The sequence below is a fragment of the Neovison vison genome, chromosome 8 (assembly GCF_020171115.1).
Source record: "Neovison vison isolate M4711 chromosome 8, ASM_NN_V1, whole genome shotgun sequence".
In the NCBI taxonomy this organism is placed as follows: Eukaryota; Metazoa; Chordata; class Mammalia; order Carnivora; family Mustelidae; genus Neogale; species Neogale vison.
In genome coordinates this window covers 34199671-34221823 of record NC_058098.1, presented here as the reverse complement: position 1 = coordinate 34221823, position 22153 = coordinate 34199671, and the positions used below count along the sequence as shown (strand labels likewise).

The following is a 22153-nucleotide window of genomic DNA, read 5'->3' as shown; positions in this document are numbered from 1 at the left end:
AATAGTTAAAAAATGACAAACTGAAGAAAACTGTCAAAATGACTGGAATGGACAAGCTCTGCCTGGTGGAGACATATAGGACAAAGAAAATGGAATTAAGCCTATTGGCTTAATTTTATTTTTATATGCATGTCACAACACCCAAACATCAGCATAACAAAAGGATGACATTCTTGAGTTCTATGGAGCCCTAGTAAATGCATGAAAGGCTGATTAAGTAGGTTTTCATAATCACTTTTCTCTGCTGAAAAAATAGGGCATTTTAAACACACAAATGTGTTTGCAAAAGAAGAAATGCTGACAAAGTTCCTGATGCTAGATAATCAATTTGCCATTTATAATTGCCTCAAAGTTTGTTGTAATAAATGTCTCTGCTGCAGTAGAAAAGGGGAAGGGGACAGTGAGCGCGAGGAGAAAAGGTTGTCATTTGCATGATTTTTTAAGCTTAAGGGAAGGATTAAGGGAGTGAAGGATTCAAAGAATATTTGGTTAACTCATTAAAAATGTTAGTTCCTGCAGAACATTGTACGTTATTAAAGAGCAGAGCAGATTTTCTTGTGTACTATCTAGAATATTGACTATCCAATGGATTACTGACTATCCAATACCATTATGATTTCTGAGTCTATTTCATTAATGGGTTGTTGAGTGTTTCTAACTTCAGTAAGGAAGTTGCCATGGGTTTATAAGCTACATAAGGTTTAATGGTAGATTGAAGTCGATAAATACCTAATTCACACTAGAGTTTTCAGTCAAAAAAGATTTAAAAAATTTCTAGAAACATTTCTTTGGATTTGCATGCATTTTTTTTTTTATCATTCAAGAATAAGAGGAATTTGATGTACTTTTTGAATGTTGATCAATTAATGTTTTTAAAGACATGGTAAGTCATGGGGTTGGGGTTGTGAGATGAAAAGGAATATGAAAGGGGGAAAAAAACAACTAAAGAATGGAACATGAGAGAGAGAGAGAGAGAGAGAGTCTGTGTTGTGTTTATTGTCCAACACCTAAGCCCCAGAGAAGCTTTCCAAAAGCAACTGTTGTTCATTCTTAAAGTGAATAGTCTTTATTAGAAATGGAAGCCTCCCCAAAAAAGCATATTTTCAGAAAACTCACATTTACCCGTAACTGTCCTATTCCTTGGCATACATGTTAGGTTTCCTCTGTGTTTTCCTTCATTTATGAAGATTTTTTTCCAAATATGTATTCATATTCTCCAATTTTTTGTCCTTTTCTGCCTAAATCCTCAAACCTAGTTTATTTTTCTCGCCTAAGATTCCTAACTCTTCTTGATTATATCCCACCCACCCATTATATTTCCATTTTATTACATCCAATATATACATAGTTTCGGGGCCAGGGAATTGCCTGGGGTTGGGATTAATGATATGTCATGAGTCCCTCAGTCCTTGTTATTTCTGAAACTAGTATCTGACATCACCGCTGCCTGGCTGTGAATACCCTTTGGAGAACATTCCAAGTCCATGATTGAACTTGGGAGCCAAAGCTCCATCTCAGACTAATTCGTAATACTGCCCCAAGTCAAGCTCTGCAACTTCTCACTTGACTGCATTCACTTTGGTGAGCTGGCTACATTCAATGTGCTTTGTCTAAGATTATCCAAGGCATCCATGGATGGAAGACACCAGAAAACTGAAAATAACAACCCCTCTATTAATACAGACTTCTGAGGTATTGTCTATATTTATAGTTATCATTATGTATTATCTTCTTTTCAACCTCCATGCAAAAAGTTTCCAGAATGTGACACATTTGTTAATTCTGTGGTCTTCTTCAATAAACAGTATCTCCATCAATAAACGGAGATAGGAACTATTTCTCCTTTTGCTTTTAATGCTGTGTCAGACATTCAGGTCACCTCATCCCACAGTTACAGTTAAGGAAACTGTCTAAAATATATAGGATGTGTTATTCATCTTGACCATTTCTAGGGGCATGAGTTTGATCTGATGTCTCTCGCATAGTACCTGCCAGCCCAGGGAGACCATGAAACTGTCTTCAACATGGATTGAATGGCCATAAGGTGGCTTAGGTGAGAAAGTGGGGAAGCAACTTATGCTTACTTATTATAGAAACCTCACCATTAGGGTCTGGATTATTCCCAAATATGTCCTCTGTGGGAGGCAAAATACTGGTTCCTGGGGATGCAAAAATTACATGAGACCTATTCCTTACCCTTACCCATATAGGTAAGTAGGCAAGTACACACAATGGAGATGTTCTCATGTACCAGGGAATTTGAACTCTCACCCCAAACTTGCACTTCTGGTTTCCCTTTCTTTCTCTTTCTCTTCACCAGTAGAATTCTATTTAGATTCTATTTAATTAAGGATCTGATAAGGTTTAGGATCCTATCCTCAGTCCTAGGGTAAATCTTAATTCTTCCTGATCATGCACTGGAGTTCTACATTAGTGATTAATGTAGGGATTGCTGTGTGGTGTAGCTTTGGGCTGTATCTAATAGAGCATAAAGGAAAGGTTACAGGGTAGGGGGGCATCTCACTTGTACAAAGGGCCACAAGACAGGGACTTGCAGCCATAAGGGGAGCAAAGAGACAGAAAGCATCTGGGTCTCTGATGACACCGTGAATCTTTTATTTAATCAACCCTCAACCACTCTGCTTCTGGACTTCTTGTTGAGATTGATAATAAATCCCTTAACATTTAAGTCACTAAGTAACAATATCCTATTACTTACGGCCAAAAGTACTCTGGCTGTTTCAGTTTATCTTCATTTCCCAAATGAAGAAACTAAGGCTTAGAAGAGTTAATTTTCTCAAAGGAAGATCTGAATGTCGTCTATTGGCTAAACGTCATCTTCCATTCTACCATTTAACTTTCATAGGTTTGTGTGTATTTTACATCAAAACTAAGTTATAAAAGGTTACATAAGTTAAGGGTTAAAAGAGTAGGGGAGATGGGAAAGCAGAGTGATGCTCAGTCTGGACAAGGGTAAAACTATGCCTTGAATTATTCCTAGAACTTTTCTGCAGTCGAGAGCATATATGTGAGAAGAGGAGTTGAATAATTATTTGATATATTCAATCAGATAATTTAATTCATCAGAGGATAACAAAAACCTCAAATCTATTTTGTCTTTCTAAGCTGAATGAGGATGTTAATTATTCAGAGATACACTACTTTGCTTTGTCCATGAGTCTGGAGCCATTATCTCTCAAAGGGATTGGATTATGGGAAGATTTATGAAAAGCTGAAAAAGTATAGGTTGAAATGAGTGCATACTGTTCTGTCCTTAGAGAATTTCGTTTTGAGTCATAAGGGTGGATTCCTCAAAGAAAAACAATAATTTAAAACACAATCACTACTTGATGGACTGCCAAGACTATCCAAAACCCTAGAAAAATGACCATCGTAATTAAAAATCATCTCATTCTGTACATATATTTCTCTCAATGATCCTATTTATTTTTCCTTTTGGGCATCTTGATGGTCAACAAAGGAGCAATAATGAGTAAAGAAATAGAAATAATAATAATAACACACTGCTAAATTGATTGGTTTTCACACTGTACATTTAATTTTTATAGTTCCTTTGAATGCTTGGAAGACAACATTCCAAATATCAAAATCCTCCTTATTTGAATCTAGACTAGCATTTCTCAGGAATACTAGTTCATAATATGCTATAGGAAAATAAATAGGGTGGTAACAGTGAGGGGAGAGGGTTGATCATAACCTTAATGTTTGTGAATCTCTAAGCTTTTTCCTACATTTAAAACACACTGCAATAGATGCCAACTTTGATTGTACCTAGCATTTTAAAAACTCATTTGAGTAGGAAACTCCTTTTTCCATCACATACCCTCTATACAAAATAACATTTCTATAGAAAAAGTTTCTTCTTGTTCTGGAAATGCTTATAAAATATAATAAAATCTCACTTTCTAGGTATTGATTTTAACATTTAATTGGTTTCTATTTGGTTATACATTGGTTATAACTTTATTTTATAATATTCTTAATTGGCTTTGGGAAGCTTGGACTTCTATATCATCAATGTTATATTCAAAAGCCTCTGGGAGAGTTCTACACTAGGTTTCTCTATAATTAAAGCAAGGATACTAATAATATCATATGAGGTAAAACCAGATTGTACTAATAAGTCAAAGAGAATTTCAAACAAAACATCCAAAGCTCATATTAGAATTTATACATACATTTTTTTGTTGTTGTTAACTATATGAATCTTCTTTTTAATTCCCTGTAGGAAAATGAAAAATTTTGACTGGTATTGGGATAAGGTGACACTGTAAAAATGTGGATTTATATAATGCAAACCTCAGTAAAATAATATATGGTTCAGAAAAGTGAACAAGTTAAAAAAATAAATAAAGATCAGGATATGGTTTCACGTAGATAACATAGTTTTAAACCTGAACATTTGAAAATTTGTGATTCTAATACTACAAGAAATTGAATAGTGGGAGAGAGAATTGATTTACTTGGTCAGAAATCATGTGTATCAGGTGATAGTGATATGAAACTTTTATTTTGAAATTGAAGATAGTTATTTGAGCTCTTTCTTCATCAAAAAAGAGAGTAGACCCTTCTTTTTCCTAGTAACTGAAAGTTCCAACTACGGATAACTATTAGCTATTAATATGCTAACACCCTAAAACCAAGCCAACACAATGAAGCCAAATTCTCAAACACATCTGTGCTTACCAAGTTATTCAGAGGAAGGGTGAATGAGTGACTCTGGAAGAAATTCACTGGACGAAAAATCCTTAATGAAATGCAGTTAAAAACAACAAAAAGGAATTGCAGAGAAAAACTGAACAGTATTCTGTAGTTTTATCATTCCTACTGATACCAAATAATTTTCTTGGAGCTATTATTGTGTTGTTAGTAAAGCAAATGAATTGATTATGTATAATTTCATAGGTATCAAGATTGATAAAGAAAGCACAGTTATAGAATCAGGAATTTAAATAAATTAGAAGATAGGAATGAAAATAGTTTTGTGAGCTAGAACAGTTCAGACACAAATGTATCTTTTCTTGCTTTGTTCACTGAAATGGTCCAGAAACAATGTTCCATGGTGTGGGGTTCAAATTGCTGTTACTCGTACAATTTTTTTTTCACTGAAGGAAAACAAAGGTCATTTGGGGAAAAGTCTGATTCTGTGGTGGTGCAGAAAGGAACACGATGAGCCTGGAAGATCTTTATGTGCCAGAAAGCAAGGACATTTTCAAAGATCAATGGGTCATGTCAAGAGACTATAGAAGCCATCGACCAAAACTGAGACAATTTGAGTACTGAAAAGAGAACATTGCCTGTGGTTGGTGAACCTACATAAGATCTGAAAACCATAAATCCATAAAGATAAGCAAAGAGACTCTATTCTGAGAGAAGGTAAAACTAGTAGATGGTGTATCCAGTTAGTCTTATTATTCAATTATTTTGCTACCATTGCTTCATTTATTATAAGACAAATAATATAGATACTCATGAATGTAAATACATCAGTTGGAAGGACTTAAAACGGACTCTTAGTAAAATTACTGCATATTGTGGCTTTCAGGCCGGTGAAACCATGTATGATGTCCAAAATCGAACTGAAAATATACTTCTGTATTTTTAGGAATCTTGTGGTCCTAAGTATATGAAAAATGCAAGATGCTGTCATCTGCCAGTCTTTATAGGTATATTATTTAGGAGGCTATCAACTGAAAGATCTTAATGAGGTTCTGTCAGCCTCCTCAAACTTGAATGAGAAACAAGATTATGTCTTTAATTTCAACCTCTATGTAAAATGTAGTAATCTCTTCAGTTATAAATGCAGGTCACAAATCACAGCAGTACAAGCAGAACTGTGAGCCATAAGGAGAAATCACAGATATTTTCATATTATGTTCCATTATTGCAAATAGTCACAATATTATTTACACTAATATTTAAATTGTGCTTATGGAAATATGTTATTTTACCACACATCTCTTTTTTAATATTTGATAAAAATATTTTGTTGGAAATTATCTCCTCTTTCACCCTATATATTTTATTTTATGCATTTATCACTACACTTAGAAGGGTTCATTAACATTCACCAGAATGTTAAATTCATCGATGGTACCAAATAAGATTAAGATTCCCCTGAGAAGATAAAAAATTAAAAATAGTTTGACACTCCTCCCAATGGGACCTATGGTTTATGTTTTCTGCCTTTGAATCCAGGTAGGTTTGTGACTGTTTTGACAAATAAAGAAGTGACCACACAGAACTTCAGAGGTGAAGTATAATAAGGCAATTAAGCTTCCTCCTTGTTCTTTGGGACATCTGTTCCTGCAGCCATGTCTACCTATGCTGGGGCTGCCATGCTGTGAGGAAGCCTAAGCTACATGATGAGGCTCTTATAGGCAAAAGATGAGTGGTCCTAACTGAGCTCAAGTTCCAGACATGTTGGAGAAGTATCCAGATGATTCCAGCACCCAATGTGTTTGCATTACCCCCAGACACTTATTTGGCAGTTGAAGCCCAAGACACTAGGAAAGAGAGACAAGCCATCTCCTCTCATGCCCTCTCTGAATTCCTGACATACAGAAAATGGAGCGAAATAATATAGTGAGTGTTTTATGTCACTGAATTTTTGAGTGACTTCTTATGCAACAAGAAATGACAAGAATAGAGGTTAGGATGAACTAAATATGAATCTAGTTAGTTTTTGGCATGCATCTCTCCTAGTAGATAATGCCAGTTGAAACAAAGCAGGCTGCCTGAGAGCCTCCCAGTTTTTATGGAGAACATACAACTGCATTTTGACTGACCAGAACTCAGACTATGTGGTTCTGTCCTGATGCTCTCAGATTATACAGAAGCATCCCGAGACAGCTCACTCTCGCTGTCTGGAGGCTACTTTGCTCTCTCTGTCGCAAGGTCATTTTTATTCTAAGCTATTTTTTCACTGAGTGTGGGACACCAGGCCAATGCCTCATTTGATACCAATACAACCTACATTTGTACTGGCTTCAACGGATCGCCTTAAGGAATTTAGATGAAAGAACTGCTTATGTCTCATGTTAGTGGGACTGTGAAATTCTCTTCGACACCCCTGAAAATACAATGCCTGGGTCTCCCTTGTCATTATATTCTTCTTAGCTTTGCCAATCTATCCTGAAACACAAACCACATGCCCCTATTTACAAAGAAGTATAGGTTGTCATTCAGGGTTAAACCTGTTTACATCTAAAGCTCCATTCTACCTTGGGCAAAATTAGCTATTTGCCTTGAAGTCATACATAAGTCAAGCATGCTTTGGAAATTTCCTGTACATGAAAACAGTCCAGAGTATTGCCAAAGGCTTGAAGTCCACTGAAGAAGCAGTTCAGTTACACAAAAATTCCATTGGCCCAAAGATACCAGATGAGATATGTTCTAGAAGACTTAAAAACTGGGGAAGAGATATGTTGTGAAGAAGTGACATGGTGTCTTACAGCCGCAAACTGCTCCCAGAGCTCAGTTCTCAGAGGTGTTTTACAGGAAATGAAAGAATACACGCCTTCCCTTCTGAACAACAGGAAGTAGGGGTTGGTGAAATTTGGGGAGATGGCCTAAAGTCATTGTCAGAGAACTATGAATTCGTACCTGTGAGGTAGGTGTTGTGTGAGGAATTGATGAAATAGTGAGAGAGGGGTTGAGACATATCTTCATTCAAATCCAGTTTCTCAGGTGAAACGACTCCATTTTCTTCTCCACTCAGATAGCGCATAAAGCCATCCACTGATATCTGTCCTGGAGGAAATAAAGAGTTAAGAAGAATGTGAATGCGTCCTTTCTACGGAGTACTGGTATCATGTCGCTTGAACTTTTTTTTTCTTTTTCCTGAAAACTCTGGTACATCCAAGGTAGAAGACAATAGCCACAATTGCATTTTAACATGGATAACAGAAGTCGAGGATTTCATTATTTCACAATTATCTACCAATGCCACAGAGAATGGAGAAAAATACATTTACATGAACCTCCCTGTCTTTCAGAGGATTTAAATACCTAAATACCAATCTCTTGTTTTTAAATTAAATGGTTATCAACTTTATGGATGGACATCAAAATGTTATTAGCGCTTATCTCTGGGTAATACAATTAGGAGTGAATTTCCAAATTTTCTGTTATTGTATATATGTTACTTTGATAATCAAAAAAGTTATTCATGAGTGGCTTTATTATTTAAAATAAAGCCGAAATATTTTCAATTAATGATCTTTTTCTCTGAAACAGAAACTACAGATGATTACAAATGAGTCTGTCCTAGGAATAAAAAACTGAATGTTCAGAAACAAAGAGGTTTTTAAATTTCTTGTGTAGAATGACTACTTCAAATGGAAGGGCAATGACGCACACTTCGGTTTACTTGGGCCCTATTTAGAATTTTTGCTTTTGCTGTAACCTCTCTGAAGTGACTAATGATAATATTGAGATAATCCTTTATCTTTATTGCAGTAATCTTTATGGAATGTCCAGAAAGGCCATCCTCACTCTTTTGATTCATTGCCACAAGTTTATTTCTTCAATCTTAACAATCAGAGCCTCCAAAACCCCAGCACATTTAAGAGCAGTGGAGACATTTCTTGTAAACATTGGAGGGTAGCATTTCTTTCTTCTTGTTGAAACAGTTTTATGTTAACATAATAGTGTTGTACGTTCGCTTAAAAAAAAAATAGACACTGAGATGAACAAAAAGGAAAACTAAAACTTCTCTAAACATGCCTAACTCTTTATTCAGACCTAGGTGCTGTTAAGATCTTGGTGTATATGCTTCCAGGAAAAAAAAAAAAGGTGTGTGTGTGTAATTTTTTATGAAGGTGCAATCATTTATTAATTTTATTAGATTAAACTTAATTGGAATAATAACCTTTGTATTGGTGGAACAATATATGATAAAATTGTCATGTAATCTGTAATATTTGTATTTTATATGTATAACATTTGTATTTTATATGTATAAATATGTAACCATAGCATGACTAAGTAATATTCCCTTATCATTGGACAATAAAGTTATTTCTAATTTTTCACTAGACATTGTACTGAATGCTCTGATGGTTAATTCTTTGTTCAAACCCTTAATTGTTTCCTTAAGATGAATTCCCAGGAATACAACAGCTGGTTCAAGACAATGCACATTTTTAAGGCTTTTAGTATACATAACTAATTTGCTTTCTGTTAAAGTTCTAACAAGTTCCTCCTTCATCAGTGTTTTTTTCCTTTTTTTCACCCCTACTCTAACCTTGCAGTTAAAAACATAATACACAATAATTCTATTTTTATTGAACATTACTCTCGAATGATAAGAGGTATGTCATCTACAAGTGTCAAAGCTAGTGTTAACTATTTACCATAGTCTGAATCTTTTATTTATGTACTTATTGGACAGATAAAGAGAGCATATGAGAGGAGGGGCAGAGCAAGAGGGAAAAGGGGAGAGACAGATGCCTCCCTGAGCATGGAACATGATGTGGGGTTTGATCCTGGGACCCCAAGATTGTAACCTGATCCAAAATTATGAGTCAGACACTTAACTGACTGAGCCACCCAGGAGCCACTGTAAATCTTTTCACATCTAATATATGTCTCAAAATAATTGATAAATATTTTTCCCAGTTCTGGGGAAACAGCTAAATTGCCTTTACTATTTTCCAGGAATAAATAAACTAAAAAAATAAATTTGGTCATTGGGATTTGATCAGCGGAGCTGGGTTTTATTAAAAGAAAAATCTTCCTAATCAAACTGAAATAGGAATAATAATCTGACTGTGAACTTTTTAAAAGTCAGCATTAATGTATACCTTGATAATTTCAGTAATGACAAAGAGAAGAAGTGTTAAGAAGTTCTCGTGCCTTAGAAGTAAGAAACAGGACATGAAGGTCCTCATCCTGCTATGTTTGTATGAATTTTTTTTTTCAAGACTTTATTTTTAAGTGGGATGCCTGGGTGGTTCAATTGGTTGAGGAACTGCCTTCAGCTCAGGTCATGATCCTGGAGTCCTGGGATGGAGTCCCACATCAGGCTTCCTGCTCAGCAGGGGGTCTGGTTCTCCCTCTGACCTTCCCACTCTTATGCTGCTCTCATTCTCTCTCTCCCTCAAATAAATAAAATCTTTTTAAAAAAAGAGTTTATATTTAAGTAATCTCTCTACCCAACGTGGGGCTCAAACTCATAACCCCGAGATCTAGAGCCTCATGCTCCCATGACCAAGCCCACCAGGCTCTCCTGTTTGTGCACATTTTTAATAGATGCCATAATTTGTACCTTCAAATCACCATCACCTAACAAAGCAATTGTTCCAAACATGCTACTGTTGATGAGAACGCTTTGCGTACTGCACCCGAAGCCTTGGTTTTAAAATTCATTTATGGTGAAATGCGAATATCCTTTCAGACTGGCTTCATTTTGGAAACAAACTAAAATCAACGCATGGAGAGTCAAAGCTATTTCAATAGATGGCTTTAAAAACTATTCTGGGGGCGCCTGGGTGGCACAGTGGGTTAAGCCTCTGCCTTCGGCTCAGGTCATGATCTCAGGGTCCTGGGATGGAGTCCCACATCGGGCTCTTTGCTCAGTGGGGAGCCTGCTTCCTCCTCTCTCTCTGCGTGCCTCTCTGCCTACTTGTGATCTCCCTCTGTCAAATAAATAAATAAATAATCTTAAAAAATAAAAAAAATAAAAAAAACTATTCTGCAGGGGTACCTGGGTGGCTCAGTGGGTTAAGCCTCTGTCTTCAGCTCAGGTCATGATCCCAGAGTCCTCGGATCGAGCCCCGTATTGGGCTCTCTGCTCAGCAGGGAACCTGCTTCTCCCCTCTCTTTGCCTGCCTCTCTGCCTTCTTATGCTCTCTCTCTCTGTGTCTAATAAATAAATAAAATCTTAAAAAAAAAAAAAAACTATTCTGGAGTATCAAACGCATTAGAAATACATTAAAAAAAAACAACAATTTTCGGGGCGCCTGGGTGACTCAGTGGGTTAAGGCCTCTGCCTTTGGCTCAGGTCATGATCCCAGAGTCCTGGGATCAAGCCCCACATCGGGTTCTCTGCTCCACGGGGAGCCTGATTCCTCCTCTCTCTGCCTGCCTCTCTGCCTACTACTTGTAATTTCTGTCTGTCAAATAAATAAATAAAATCTTTAAAAAGAAAACAAAACAAAAACAACAACAACAATTTTGTCATTGTCCTCCTTTCTTTCTGTGACATGTCCATCTTGGCAGCTTCTTCCATTAGTGCCCATTCCTCCCTCCTTCTTTCCTTTCCTTTTTGCTTCTCTCATTACCTTCCACTTCTCTACCATCTTGTTTAACAAAGAGTCATCAAACATCTACCATGCAATGGGGCCACAGAAAAATAAAGCACCGTGAAGCACAGACCTCTGTTCTGCCTTCACAGAACTCAAAGAAAGTAAGATCATTCATGCCTTGCAAACCAGGTGTGAGCTCCCCCAAAGCAGGGTGCGCGTTTGTATCCTTGTTGTCCTGGAATCTACCACAGTTCTTTGTGCACCATAGGTGTTCAATCAGCCCTTTTGCGGGGGGTGGGGGGCTGATTAGTGATTCAAAATAGGAAATAAGTTCATTTCAAACTGGAAGATCACCAAGGAGAGCATCATTTTGATTCTTTGGTCCGATCAGGTCAAGTCATACGAAATTGCTAATGTTGACATTTTTTAACCTATGCCAATGACAATTTCATCCAGCTCAGTCCTAACTCCAATTATTTCTCAGAGGACAGGGAGTCAAGGCAAGTGTCTTAGGGACCAGCAAAGAAAAAGTAATGTGATTGATGGAATATTGTGCACACCAGGGGGCTGTGGAGTGCGGAAAGCTCACAAGTGTAATGTTCCTTCTGAAGGCATAGAAATGACAGCAATAAAATACTGTGGGACTAAACCAACTGTTTTTACAGTGTGGTGACTCTCAGGCTGTCATGTCTGTTATCTTGCAGGAATAAATATCTTTTGGTCCGACCAGTGACTCTAGAGAGCATTTTAAACAAAACATGTCAATATGGTGAGGGTGACTAATTTTAACTTGAACATTGATGCCCATGTATTGTGTCTAGTGCTTTCTGGAGGCTTATGTTGAGAAAAATTCTGAGTCACCCTTATGACTAATTTTGGTATGTTTTATGGGTGCAGGACAGAGAAGTGGGAGGGTACAAAAGCTATATATTTGTTATTCTCAAATGAGGATATTGTAATTAAGATCAAGTTATACTTTATAATATACCAAAGAACATGTGTCAAACTTTCATTTAATTCATTACTGAGAAAACTAGGAAAATGACAAAGCCTAAGAGGGCTATGAAACACTAAGACATACATATGTGTGTGTCAGCATATTATCCAAACAAAAACCCCACAAACCTATAAAAATATTGCTAAATAGTATATAAAGATGATTAATGTTCTGTAGGTCAGTTGAACATAAACTTCGGTTATCTTCTCTATCTTTATTATTTCATAGGAGTTGATTTTAACATAATGTTTTAGTTTAGATTAAAATCAGTAAAAAAAAATAAGAGTTGAGTGAGTCAGTACTTGCAAGGACTATTTATAATTAATTTGATCAAATAATTAAAAAATCCCCAGTGAAGGAATTTACTTAACTTTGAGTATGAACAATGCAAGAGTTTGGAGGACAGTTCAGGATATGACTGCAGACTGCAGGTGAGCAGACACCTGGGGGCAATTTTTCAACTCCAAAGCTTGGCTTTGCTAGTAAAGGAGCCAATATGCAAGGCTTCTGATGCATCAAATGACTAGGCAGAGATATGTCAAAGTCAAGAAAAGTCAATGAAACAGGAAGGATAAGGCATAGTAGGCTCATATGTCGTGAGGGCCAGGAGTACATTTGCAAAAATGCAGATTTTTTTTGGCATAATAAGTGAACTTAAACAATAGTTCTGACTGGCTCTGGGACAGAAAGCACACTTTTAGAGGATTTTCCTTTGTTGCATATGACCTACAGCTGGAATATTGCTGTTGACTTAAATGTATCAGTCCTTCTTTCTCCATCAACCTTGCACTGTTTTTGCAAAACTGCTTAAAATTTTTTTCCTGGCCCACTGAGGAGCATAGAAAAATGAAAAACCTTGAGAGTTAGGATAGGAAAGACAGCTTTTCTAAAAAAAAATTAGTAACAGAACAAGAAATCTAGCTTCCATTTCTGTCAGCAGTAACTGATCGGGGAAAAATTCCTTAACCACAACCTGGGTAACCTATATGGGCTCTTAAGTCTCTTCTCCCTCTAAACCTCAGTGAGATCAAGTAGTTTAATATGTTAGGGATGATTACTAGCTAAATTAAAACAAACTCTCCCATAATAGGATGACATTAGAAAACATCAAATCACAACTAAAAGCAATGCTACAATTTTCTGGAATAAAACCATGAAGAGAAGTCCAGAAGGATGAGGCCAGCTTGGCTACAAATAAAGCCCCTTACATATTTTCTTAATAGAAGATTGGTACATTTCCAACTGGACATGTCACTCATATCATGGCACCTACCAAAGTAGGAAAAATAGAATTCCCTTAAGGAGTAGGAAAACGCAGCTCTATGAAACTTTTCTGTTCAGAAGCTCTGGTGTCCAATGAAAAAGGAAGCTGGTGAGGCATGAGTGGAAAGATCTGACTTCAGTGGGAAGAAACAATCTTGAAAGAGATAAAAGAGGCAAGTGACATGACAAAACGATGTTCCCTAAGGGCCATTCATACGTCTCATAATTCTTCAGCGATATCTTTGCTGCAAAGAAACTGTCATGCATTGTTGCACGAAGGTCATGGCCAGCAACGATACCTCTGCCTCCTTCTGCTTCCCTCCCTCCCATGGGGCAGATAATGACTGAGGCTCCTCTGGTGTCTTCCTGAACATTTCAGGAAGACAGAAATTTGAAACTCTGCTGTGACAAGATGAGATATTCCAGGGATGCTTTAAAACCATTGATGTGTCCAGTGACCCTCAGCTGGATTTTTCTCATGCTTACAAGTGCACATGCAAATGCTCTTGTATATTTATGAGGTACAAGCTATTCTGATGCCTTCTCTAAACCTGGGGATATCCAATGGCTTTTGGGAAAAATTAAGAGTAAGGAGGATCTGTGTCCACAAAAGGGAGCTCTGGAGACTACAACAGAAAGGTCTATCAAGAGCTTGGTGGACTGGTTCTTTCACCTTCTCAAGTCCTGACCACTTTATCTACTGGCTTCTAGAAAGCTAGATCAACAGAACTTTCTCCCTTGAATATCTGTTCCAGGCATCTAAGAAAAGATGGTTCAGATCAAGTCTCTCCAGGAAGAACAAAAATCTTGACCTTACCCTGAAGTTGGGGCACCACTTGGTGGTGGTTATTAATGAGCACATTTGTAGTGAGGGCCTAACTCTATGTATCAGAAGTTGAGAATAATGAGGATGTGTACATCAGCGTCCTGACATTCAGGACGCAAAAAAACATAGCATGTAGAATTCTTTTTTGATACCTTTTGATGTGCAGTTCAGGTTACTTTCAGTTGGGGTAATATCAATTGGAGTCCCATTTAGCAGACTCATAATTTCATGTTGGCTACATAGGAACATCCTAGTCTAACTCATTGTGGTTATTTACTCTTTTACCATTCCACTGCCCATGTCTGGCACAAGATAGAGGAGAATTGGCTGAGTGTGGCCAGTTGGTGGGGTGGCAAAGGTAGTTAAGAAGCCACCCCACTGGGACGCCTGGGTGGCGCAGTTGGTTGGACGACTGCCTTCGACTCAGGGCGTGATCCTGGAGTCCCGGGATCGAGTCCCACATCAGGCTCCCAGCTCCATGGGGAGTCTGCTTCGCTCTCTGACCTTCTCCTCGCTCATGCTCTCTCTCACTGTCTCTCTCTCTCAAATTAAAAAAAAAAAAAAAAAAAAAAAAAAGAAGAAGCCACCCCACTATTTTGCTTCTGATATACAGACACTAATACATGAGATGTTTGGGGGAAAACAGTATGGTTCACAAGCAATAGACAAGGGTTGCTTTCTAAAATTACATCTCTTTCATAGCTGCTGCCCAGAACCACTTCTACTCTGATGGAGAGTAGAAATAAGCCCCCTCATTTTCCCTTGTTAGAAGCAAATGGTTCCAGATCTTTTTGTTGATACTTTTGGTATTTACCCTTATGTCTCAAAATAATGTTTGTAGTACTATTTTTTGTCTTCCCATCATGGGAGATGAGGATAGTGCTCTTTCTTTTCTCTGCCTCACAGCACATATACACATTCTTCTCATCCTTCTGAGATAGTTACATTGTAGTTTAGTTAGATCAGTATTCAGTGCTTATATTATCATGACTATGTATTCTGTTCAGGGCTGAGTCATGTAGTAAACCAATAATTATTTTTCTTTCCACGCACAATTTAAAATTTTCCCTGTAGTTAATAATTGTCTTGTTTTGTCATTTGCTTATTTTTTTTGCATGTATCTTGAATCGAACTCAAATGCTCAGTTATCTAAACCTCCTTGCAATATGTTCAAATATAACACCTGTCCTCCCAGTTTCACTTTCTTGAAGAAGTCTTTTTGGAGTCTTATGACCTACTCCAATCTAGATTGATTAATTTCCACTTCTTTCATCTTTGTTCTTTGTTGAAGTTCTTTCATTTTTTTGTATATCATGTCTTCCTCTTTCATAGTTAGCCTTTTCATTTTACTGGTAGCACATTTGTCAGTAGATTCCTGAGAAAGTGTTCATGAGTGTGAAAATTTTCGAGCCTTGTATGTCTAAAATGGCTTCATGGCATTCACAGACTTGATTACTAGTTTAGCTGGGTATAATAGTCTAGATTGGAAAATTTTTTCTTTTAATTTTTTATGGGAAATTTTGCTTCATTGTCTTTTAGCTTCTAGTGTGGTTATTAAGAGATCTGAAAACTTACTGCTTCACCATCCTTAAAACAGTTTTGTGGCCTATTTTAAAAAATTGTTTATTTTCTCTTCCTGGAAATTTTTAGCATCTTATTCAGTCCCAGTGTCCTGAAAATTTGAAACACTGTGCTTTGGTATAAGCTTATCTTTGTCTTCTATGCTGGGCACTCTTTGACCCCTTTTAGTATGAAAGCTATTATCCTTTTATTTGAACATTTCATGAATAATCGTTATGATAATTTCCTCTGTTCTTTCTTTCTGGAACATTATTTGGGCAGATTTTGCATTTTAATACATCCTCTCCTCTATTTTTAATTTTATTTCTTTTTCTACTTTCTGGGAGATTTCCTCAGCTTTTTCCCCAACACTTCTTTTAGTGTTGTTTCTCCTGCCTTTTTTTCAATGTCTAAGAACCAGTTTGTGTTCTCTGACATTTCTTTAAAAAACAGCATTGTGTTCTTTTTCAATAGTGCAATATGTTGTTATCTTTCTAAGGATAAAAATAATATATGTAATTATTAATAATTAATTAATTAATAATATAATTAAAGTTTTTATTATTTAAATATAATTAAAATTTTTCTTCTCACTACATAATCATTATTTTGTCCAAAGTTACATATTTTCCTTATTTCTACTTCTTCTTCTTTTTTTAAAGATCTTATTTATTTATTTGAGAGAGAGTGAGCAAAAAAGAGAGAGAGAGGAGCAGGGGGAGGGGCAGAAGGAGAGGGGGAAGTAGACTCCTTGCTGAGCAGGGAGCTGGACATGGGGCTCAATCCTAGGACTTCAGAATCATGACCTGAGCTAAAGGCAGACCCTTAACCGACTGAGCCACGCAGGTGCCCTTCCTTATTTCTACTTAAAAAAAAAAAAGAAAAATTTCTTCTTATGTTCAGTAATTTTTAGTTTTCTGTTTATATTTCAAATTGGTAAACTAAAAAGTTTCATTGGATTTTTGAATGCATCTGGATAACTGACTATAAATTGAAAATAAATTTTCATTGTAGAGGGATCATTCTTTGTGTCTTTGGAGCAACCCCAAATGTCAGTACAGTTAGGTCTTTCATCTTGGGCTGATCAGAGTCCTAAGAGATCTATCTAATCACTTGCCAAGAGAGTGCAGGCCTGCACGTCAGTACTCCAGAGCACATGGGGAAAGAAGGAGGGAGCACTCAGCACTCAGTAAGTTTATGTATACATAAAATATGTTACTTTATCTCCTTGCTTTCAGTGTGGTAACCTTGTGTCATCTTCAGACCCTCTGTTCTCTTGTCTCCAGAGAGTAAACCTTCAGTCTTTATCCAGGTGGGAGTTCTGACTATTCCTTAAACAATAGTTAACTAGTCCTCCTTATTTTAGGCCAAACCCATGTTCAGATGAACCTAAGATCATCAGTTTTTAAGACTTTTAAGTGTTCATGGAATAACTCAGATTGGTCCCTAGCTTTTCACATGTCAGATCATGGTCAGTTTTCTTAGAACTGTTATAGCTGTAAGTACATAGCTAACTGCCAACATTATGTAATTATTATCCCTTAACCTATTGTCTCCAGTCTTCCCAGATTATGCCTTTAAGGAATATTTCCTTTGATGCAATTTTATTTGATTTAAAGAGAATTTAATTTATATGAATATATTCAGACCATCACATTTCTCCTGATATTCCATGATTTTTCTACTACACCAGACTACAGAATTTTTAAGTTTAAAAAGTCAGATTTCACATGCTTTATCACTTTATCCTACTACTTTTAGGTAAAATTGAATCGGATGGGAGGAACTGAAGGTTTTCTGTTATAGACCTACTTTGCCTGGTCAGAGACTTTTCACAGGTCTCCCTAGTTTTCTTTAATTTACATCTTTCTAGTGCAGAGTAAGCAGTGACTAATATTTCATCACAGAAGGCATTAGATGGGTCATTTGTCAGTCGGGTTTTTCCCAGGTAGAGAGTAGTCAGAGTCACAGAAGCAGTCTGAGCTCTCAGGTACTTATCAGCTAGAAATGTGCTTGGTTTCTCTTACCAACCTCATAAGGCTGCTGGTGTGGAACAGGTATGGGAGTGTGTGTAAGGACAGGTCAATGTCCACAAGTTTCTAAGGCAGTCATGACAGAGACAAGCTGGCCTTTGATTTTATGAATGTCAGTGAATTTTCCAGCTCCCCTTATGGTGGTCCTGGGATGTGTCCCTCATGATTTCATTCAATCAGAAGAAAATACCATACAGATTTAATTTGATTTAATGTAATTCTATTTCCCAAGTCTCTCATGTAAAATTACAATTTGACTTCAAAGCACTGCTGAGAAATTATCTGATTAAATCTTAAAAAAACTATTTAAGGAGACTTCTGGAACTAAATTCTAAGGCAGCTGAAATAAATTGCATATTCAATTCTGGGGTAGTTGGGAGTATTTAACAGATGAGAGATTTCCTCTCTTCCTTTCCAAGTCCTCTCACCCTTCTGCAGTACACACAGCAACAAAATATTCTAACTTTGCCCCAGGGAAGAGAGATTTGGCAGAGAAGGGAGAGCTAAGAGACATCTTTTCTTACTGGTTTGAGGGCACTCTTTGACTAAGACTTCCTTGCCCCAATTCTTGGGGAAGTTCCAGATAAGTATGATGTCCTGAAGAGAGAAGGCTATGACTCTTCCTGGAGATGCTCCAGAAAGTTCCAAGCTCTGGTGTTCCTCAGTGGCTAGAAACAGCAGAATGATTTTTATTTCCTCCCTTTGCTGAGCCCCTGGCAGATGCACTAATCAGGCAGCATTAAATGTCTAAAGCCATCAAAAGAGACCAGAAAGAGGGGGCTAGGATAAATCAGAATAGGGCAAATCAATTCTTAAACAATAGAAGAGTTGATTGTACTTCATTACTCTGCAATGACAAGTTACCCACTGTGTCAACACCCTCTCTTCACTTCTTTGTTCAGCCTGGTAGAATTTCTTTTGAAATTCCCAAGTAAGAAGCATATCGAAATAAATCCACAGGTCCTCATCTTCTACCTATAAGCTTATGAAAGTGACTTTTGATAAGGTTCGGTAACCCAAGCTAATGTTCTTCTGTGCACTGAAACTTCTAGGCCTGGGGGTGAGTCCTCAGCCCCATACTTTCTCAAGATACTTTTTAGGAACTACATGACCAGGGGAAGAAAAAAGTATAGCAGGGTATGATTAAAAGCTGATCTCTAAATAGAATTCATGGCACATTACTCAGGTGCCATGAAAGTCCCACCGTCAGACTCTTTTCTGTTGAGTTTGTGTTTTTTGTCAGGTTGGTTACCTTGGTAATGACCCCATCATGGCATCAAAGAACTACCATGGAACTGTTCCTGAGCTAGACCTAAAGGTAGATGGAAGGCGGCGGCAGCAAAAGGCTCAAGAAAAAAATTATGCCATGGAGCTTCAAGGAAAGAAAATATAATGGTGTATTTACAAACACAGTATTTTTTTTTATTAATGGATTCTGACTTGAAAGGAAGTATTTTATATAAGTGCAAGCAGGATATGGAAGGTAGAGAGAACCAGCCTTTGAAGAGCTCCTTAAGTTGAATCCATTTCCAGCATATTATTTCACAAACCTTTCTAAACTGCTTAGTATATATAAATATTCACTCATTTCATCCTCATGATAACTCTGTGAAGTGGGTAATACTTTTACGTCCAATTTATTGATGAGAAACCTAAGGCACATACTTTGCCTAACGTAACACAGCTTACAAGGGGATAAAATGGGATTGGAACCCAGGTAGTCAGGCTTTGTGTTCTATGCTGTTAACTACTATGTTTTCCTGCTGTAGAGGACACCATACATAATCTGGGAGAAGTTAAATAATGACAAAAATATCACCATTGCCATCATCATCACTGGAGAAGGAGCTACCCTCACTGGAGCACTGACCATCTGTTAGGCACAGATATCCTACGAGAAAAATCCCATCCTACTTTCAGTTGAACAAAACTGAAGCTTCGAGAGGTAAGTCGCTTGTTTGAGGTCACAGGGTACACAGTGCGAGGGCTAGATCCGGGCCCATGGCGGGGAATGAAGAGAGACAGATGGTTGGGGGGTAGGACTGAAGCTGTCTATCCCCCTAACTTTCCCAGCACTGGCCCGAATGAGGGACACAGATGATGAAAAGGAGAGGGTCTTGCCTCCATGGCAGTTAGCTTTATCTGGCTCCTGGATTAGTCCTAAAAATAGCCCTGAATGTGACCAAGGAAGAGTTTACTCCCCCATGATTTACTTATCTCTCTAAAATGTGTGACTTTAATCTGTTAAAAGAAGCTGGGCTCAGGCAGGACAAGTGCTCAGGCAGGACAATCTGGCAGAGGCGTGAGGATTAGCTCTTTGATTTGGATTTGTCTGTCAAGGTCTAAAATTCTTTTTCAGACTTCATTTACATTCTAAACTCTGCCAGTGATTTAAAGTCTTCCTCTAGCATTTTTATAACTCGTAAGTCTGACTTTAAGGAAGAAAAATAAAATAAAACAGGAAACATGTTATGCCAGTGTGAGGACCAGAGAAATGCTCAACAGAAGATGTGACATTATTTTGTGGGTTAGGGAAAAAGAAAAACAAAAAAACAGGTTAACTTAAAAACAAAATAAAAATTGCCAAACACATGCAAATAACATCTTACAAAGCCTACAGGCACAGAGAAATTTCTACGAATTCAGTCTTGGAAGACAGATGGCCTATAAATCCACACAAAGTCATCACACAGTCGAGATGGGCAAACTGGACAATGAGTCTGCCACCTAGCATGGCCACCAGCCTCATTCTGCGGAGCCAAATGCCATTTAGACAGGATCTGGCACTCAAATGCTTGGATGTCACTGGGATTAGGTGGCTGAGAAGCCATTCAGCATTATTCAATACCCACTCTTAATGTCATGATACCAGAGCATGTTGGAATGCTGCTGGTCCAATGGTTTAACACCTCCCATGTCACTTCCAAGCACAGCGCAGAAAAGCTATTCCTTTGGCTCATGCTGCTGCAACCTTTGTGCGAGTTCTGTTAGACCAGCTCAGAGAAAGTACGTGCAGATGGCTTGACTATGCCATGGCTCACCAAAGTCTATTTGTCTGCTTTCAGAAATCATCTATTAAATGACCTCTTTTCAAGAACCTTTGCTTGGGCACAAACTTTCCTATGACACTTGCCAACTAACTGTGCTTTTGTAGAGGATATGTACTTGGCCGGTTTCTTTATCTGTTCTCCACCCCTGGAGTCCATGTTACAGACTGTCATTCCATCTCCATTGAAAATCTGTTCAATTGCCATAAGTATGTACAAATACAAGTCCACAATACTGTGTGACAATGTCCACGAAATGACTACATGCTCTCCATATCCTTTACGGATGAACCTCTCACCCAGCTGTCCTGGCTTTCTGAGTCCCCAGAGTTTCCCTTGCACTCAGTTGAACTTGTTGATGTGGTTTGCGTGACAGTTCTTAATAATAACACCTAAATTCGAGTTAACACTTTCCGTTTATCAAAATGTTCTCACATCTGCGAGTTTATTTACTCCTCATTGTACTGTTTGGGAGAAAAGAGAGAGTTTTAGTATTTAACATGACAGAGAAACAAGCTCTGCCCCACTGAGATGAAACAGTCCTTTTAAATGGCTGTGGTTAGGTAAGGACAGAATCCATATTAGAACCTTAATCTCTTTGTTTGTTTTTGTTTTTGTATATTTGTTTTACAGAACTGCACTGTATTTATCGAAAAAAATCCATGAACAAGCGGACCCACACAGTTCAAACTCATGTCGTTCAAGGGTCAACTGTACACATCTTTACCCTAGAACCTTGAGCTCTTCGACACAGACATGGAGTCTTCACGCAGGAGTTGAGTAAGTCCTGATGTATTGTTAAGGGTTAGAGGTTCTCTGATGGCTGGGAACAGATTGTTACATTTTATTAGTGTGATGTCATATTGCTTTGTCAGAGGAGACCCTTTTCAGTGGTTTCTGACCATAAAGCAAAGGAGGCAAAATGTTCTAGATTCCTAAACAGAATGTTATGTTCCATGGTCAGGCTAAACGTTTGCTTTTTTTTTTTTTTTAGATTTTATTTATTTATTTGACAGACAGAGATCACAACTAAGCAGAGAGGCAGGCAGAGAGAGAGGTGGAGGCAGGCTGAGCAGAGAGCCCGATGCAGGGCTTGATCCTAGGACTCTAGGATCATGACCTGAGCCAAAGGCAGAGGTTTAACCCACTGAGCCACC

General features: G+C 37.6%; 1 protein-coding gene across 3 annotated transcripts in view; it reads right to left on the bottom strand.

Moving 5' to 3' along the window:
- The window catches only part of PLCB1 (phospholipase C beta 1), a 685746-nt gene that overhangs the window by 174839 nt on the left and 488754 nt on the right, over positions 1 to 22153 (bottom strand). For all 3 annotated transcript variants that reach the window (XM_044263433.1, XM_044263435.1, XM_044263434.1), the window contains exon 10: positions 7627 to 7773. In XM_044263433.1, the coding sequence (XP_044119368.1) occupies positions 7627 to 7773 (147 nt within the window). The remainder of the gene's footprint in view (positions 1 to 7626; positions 7774 to 22153) is intronic.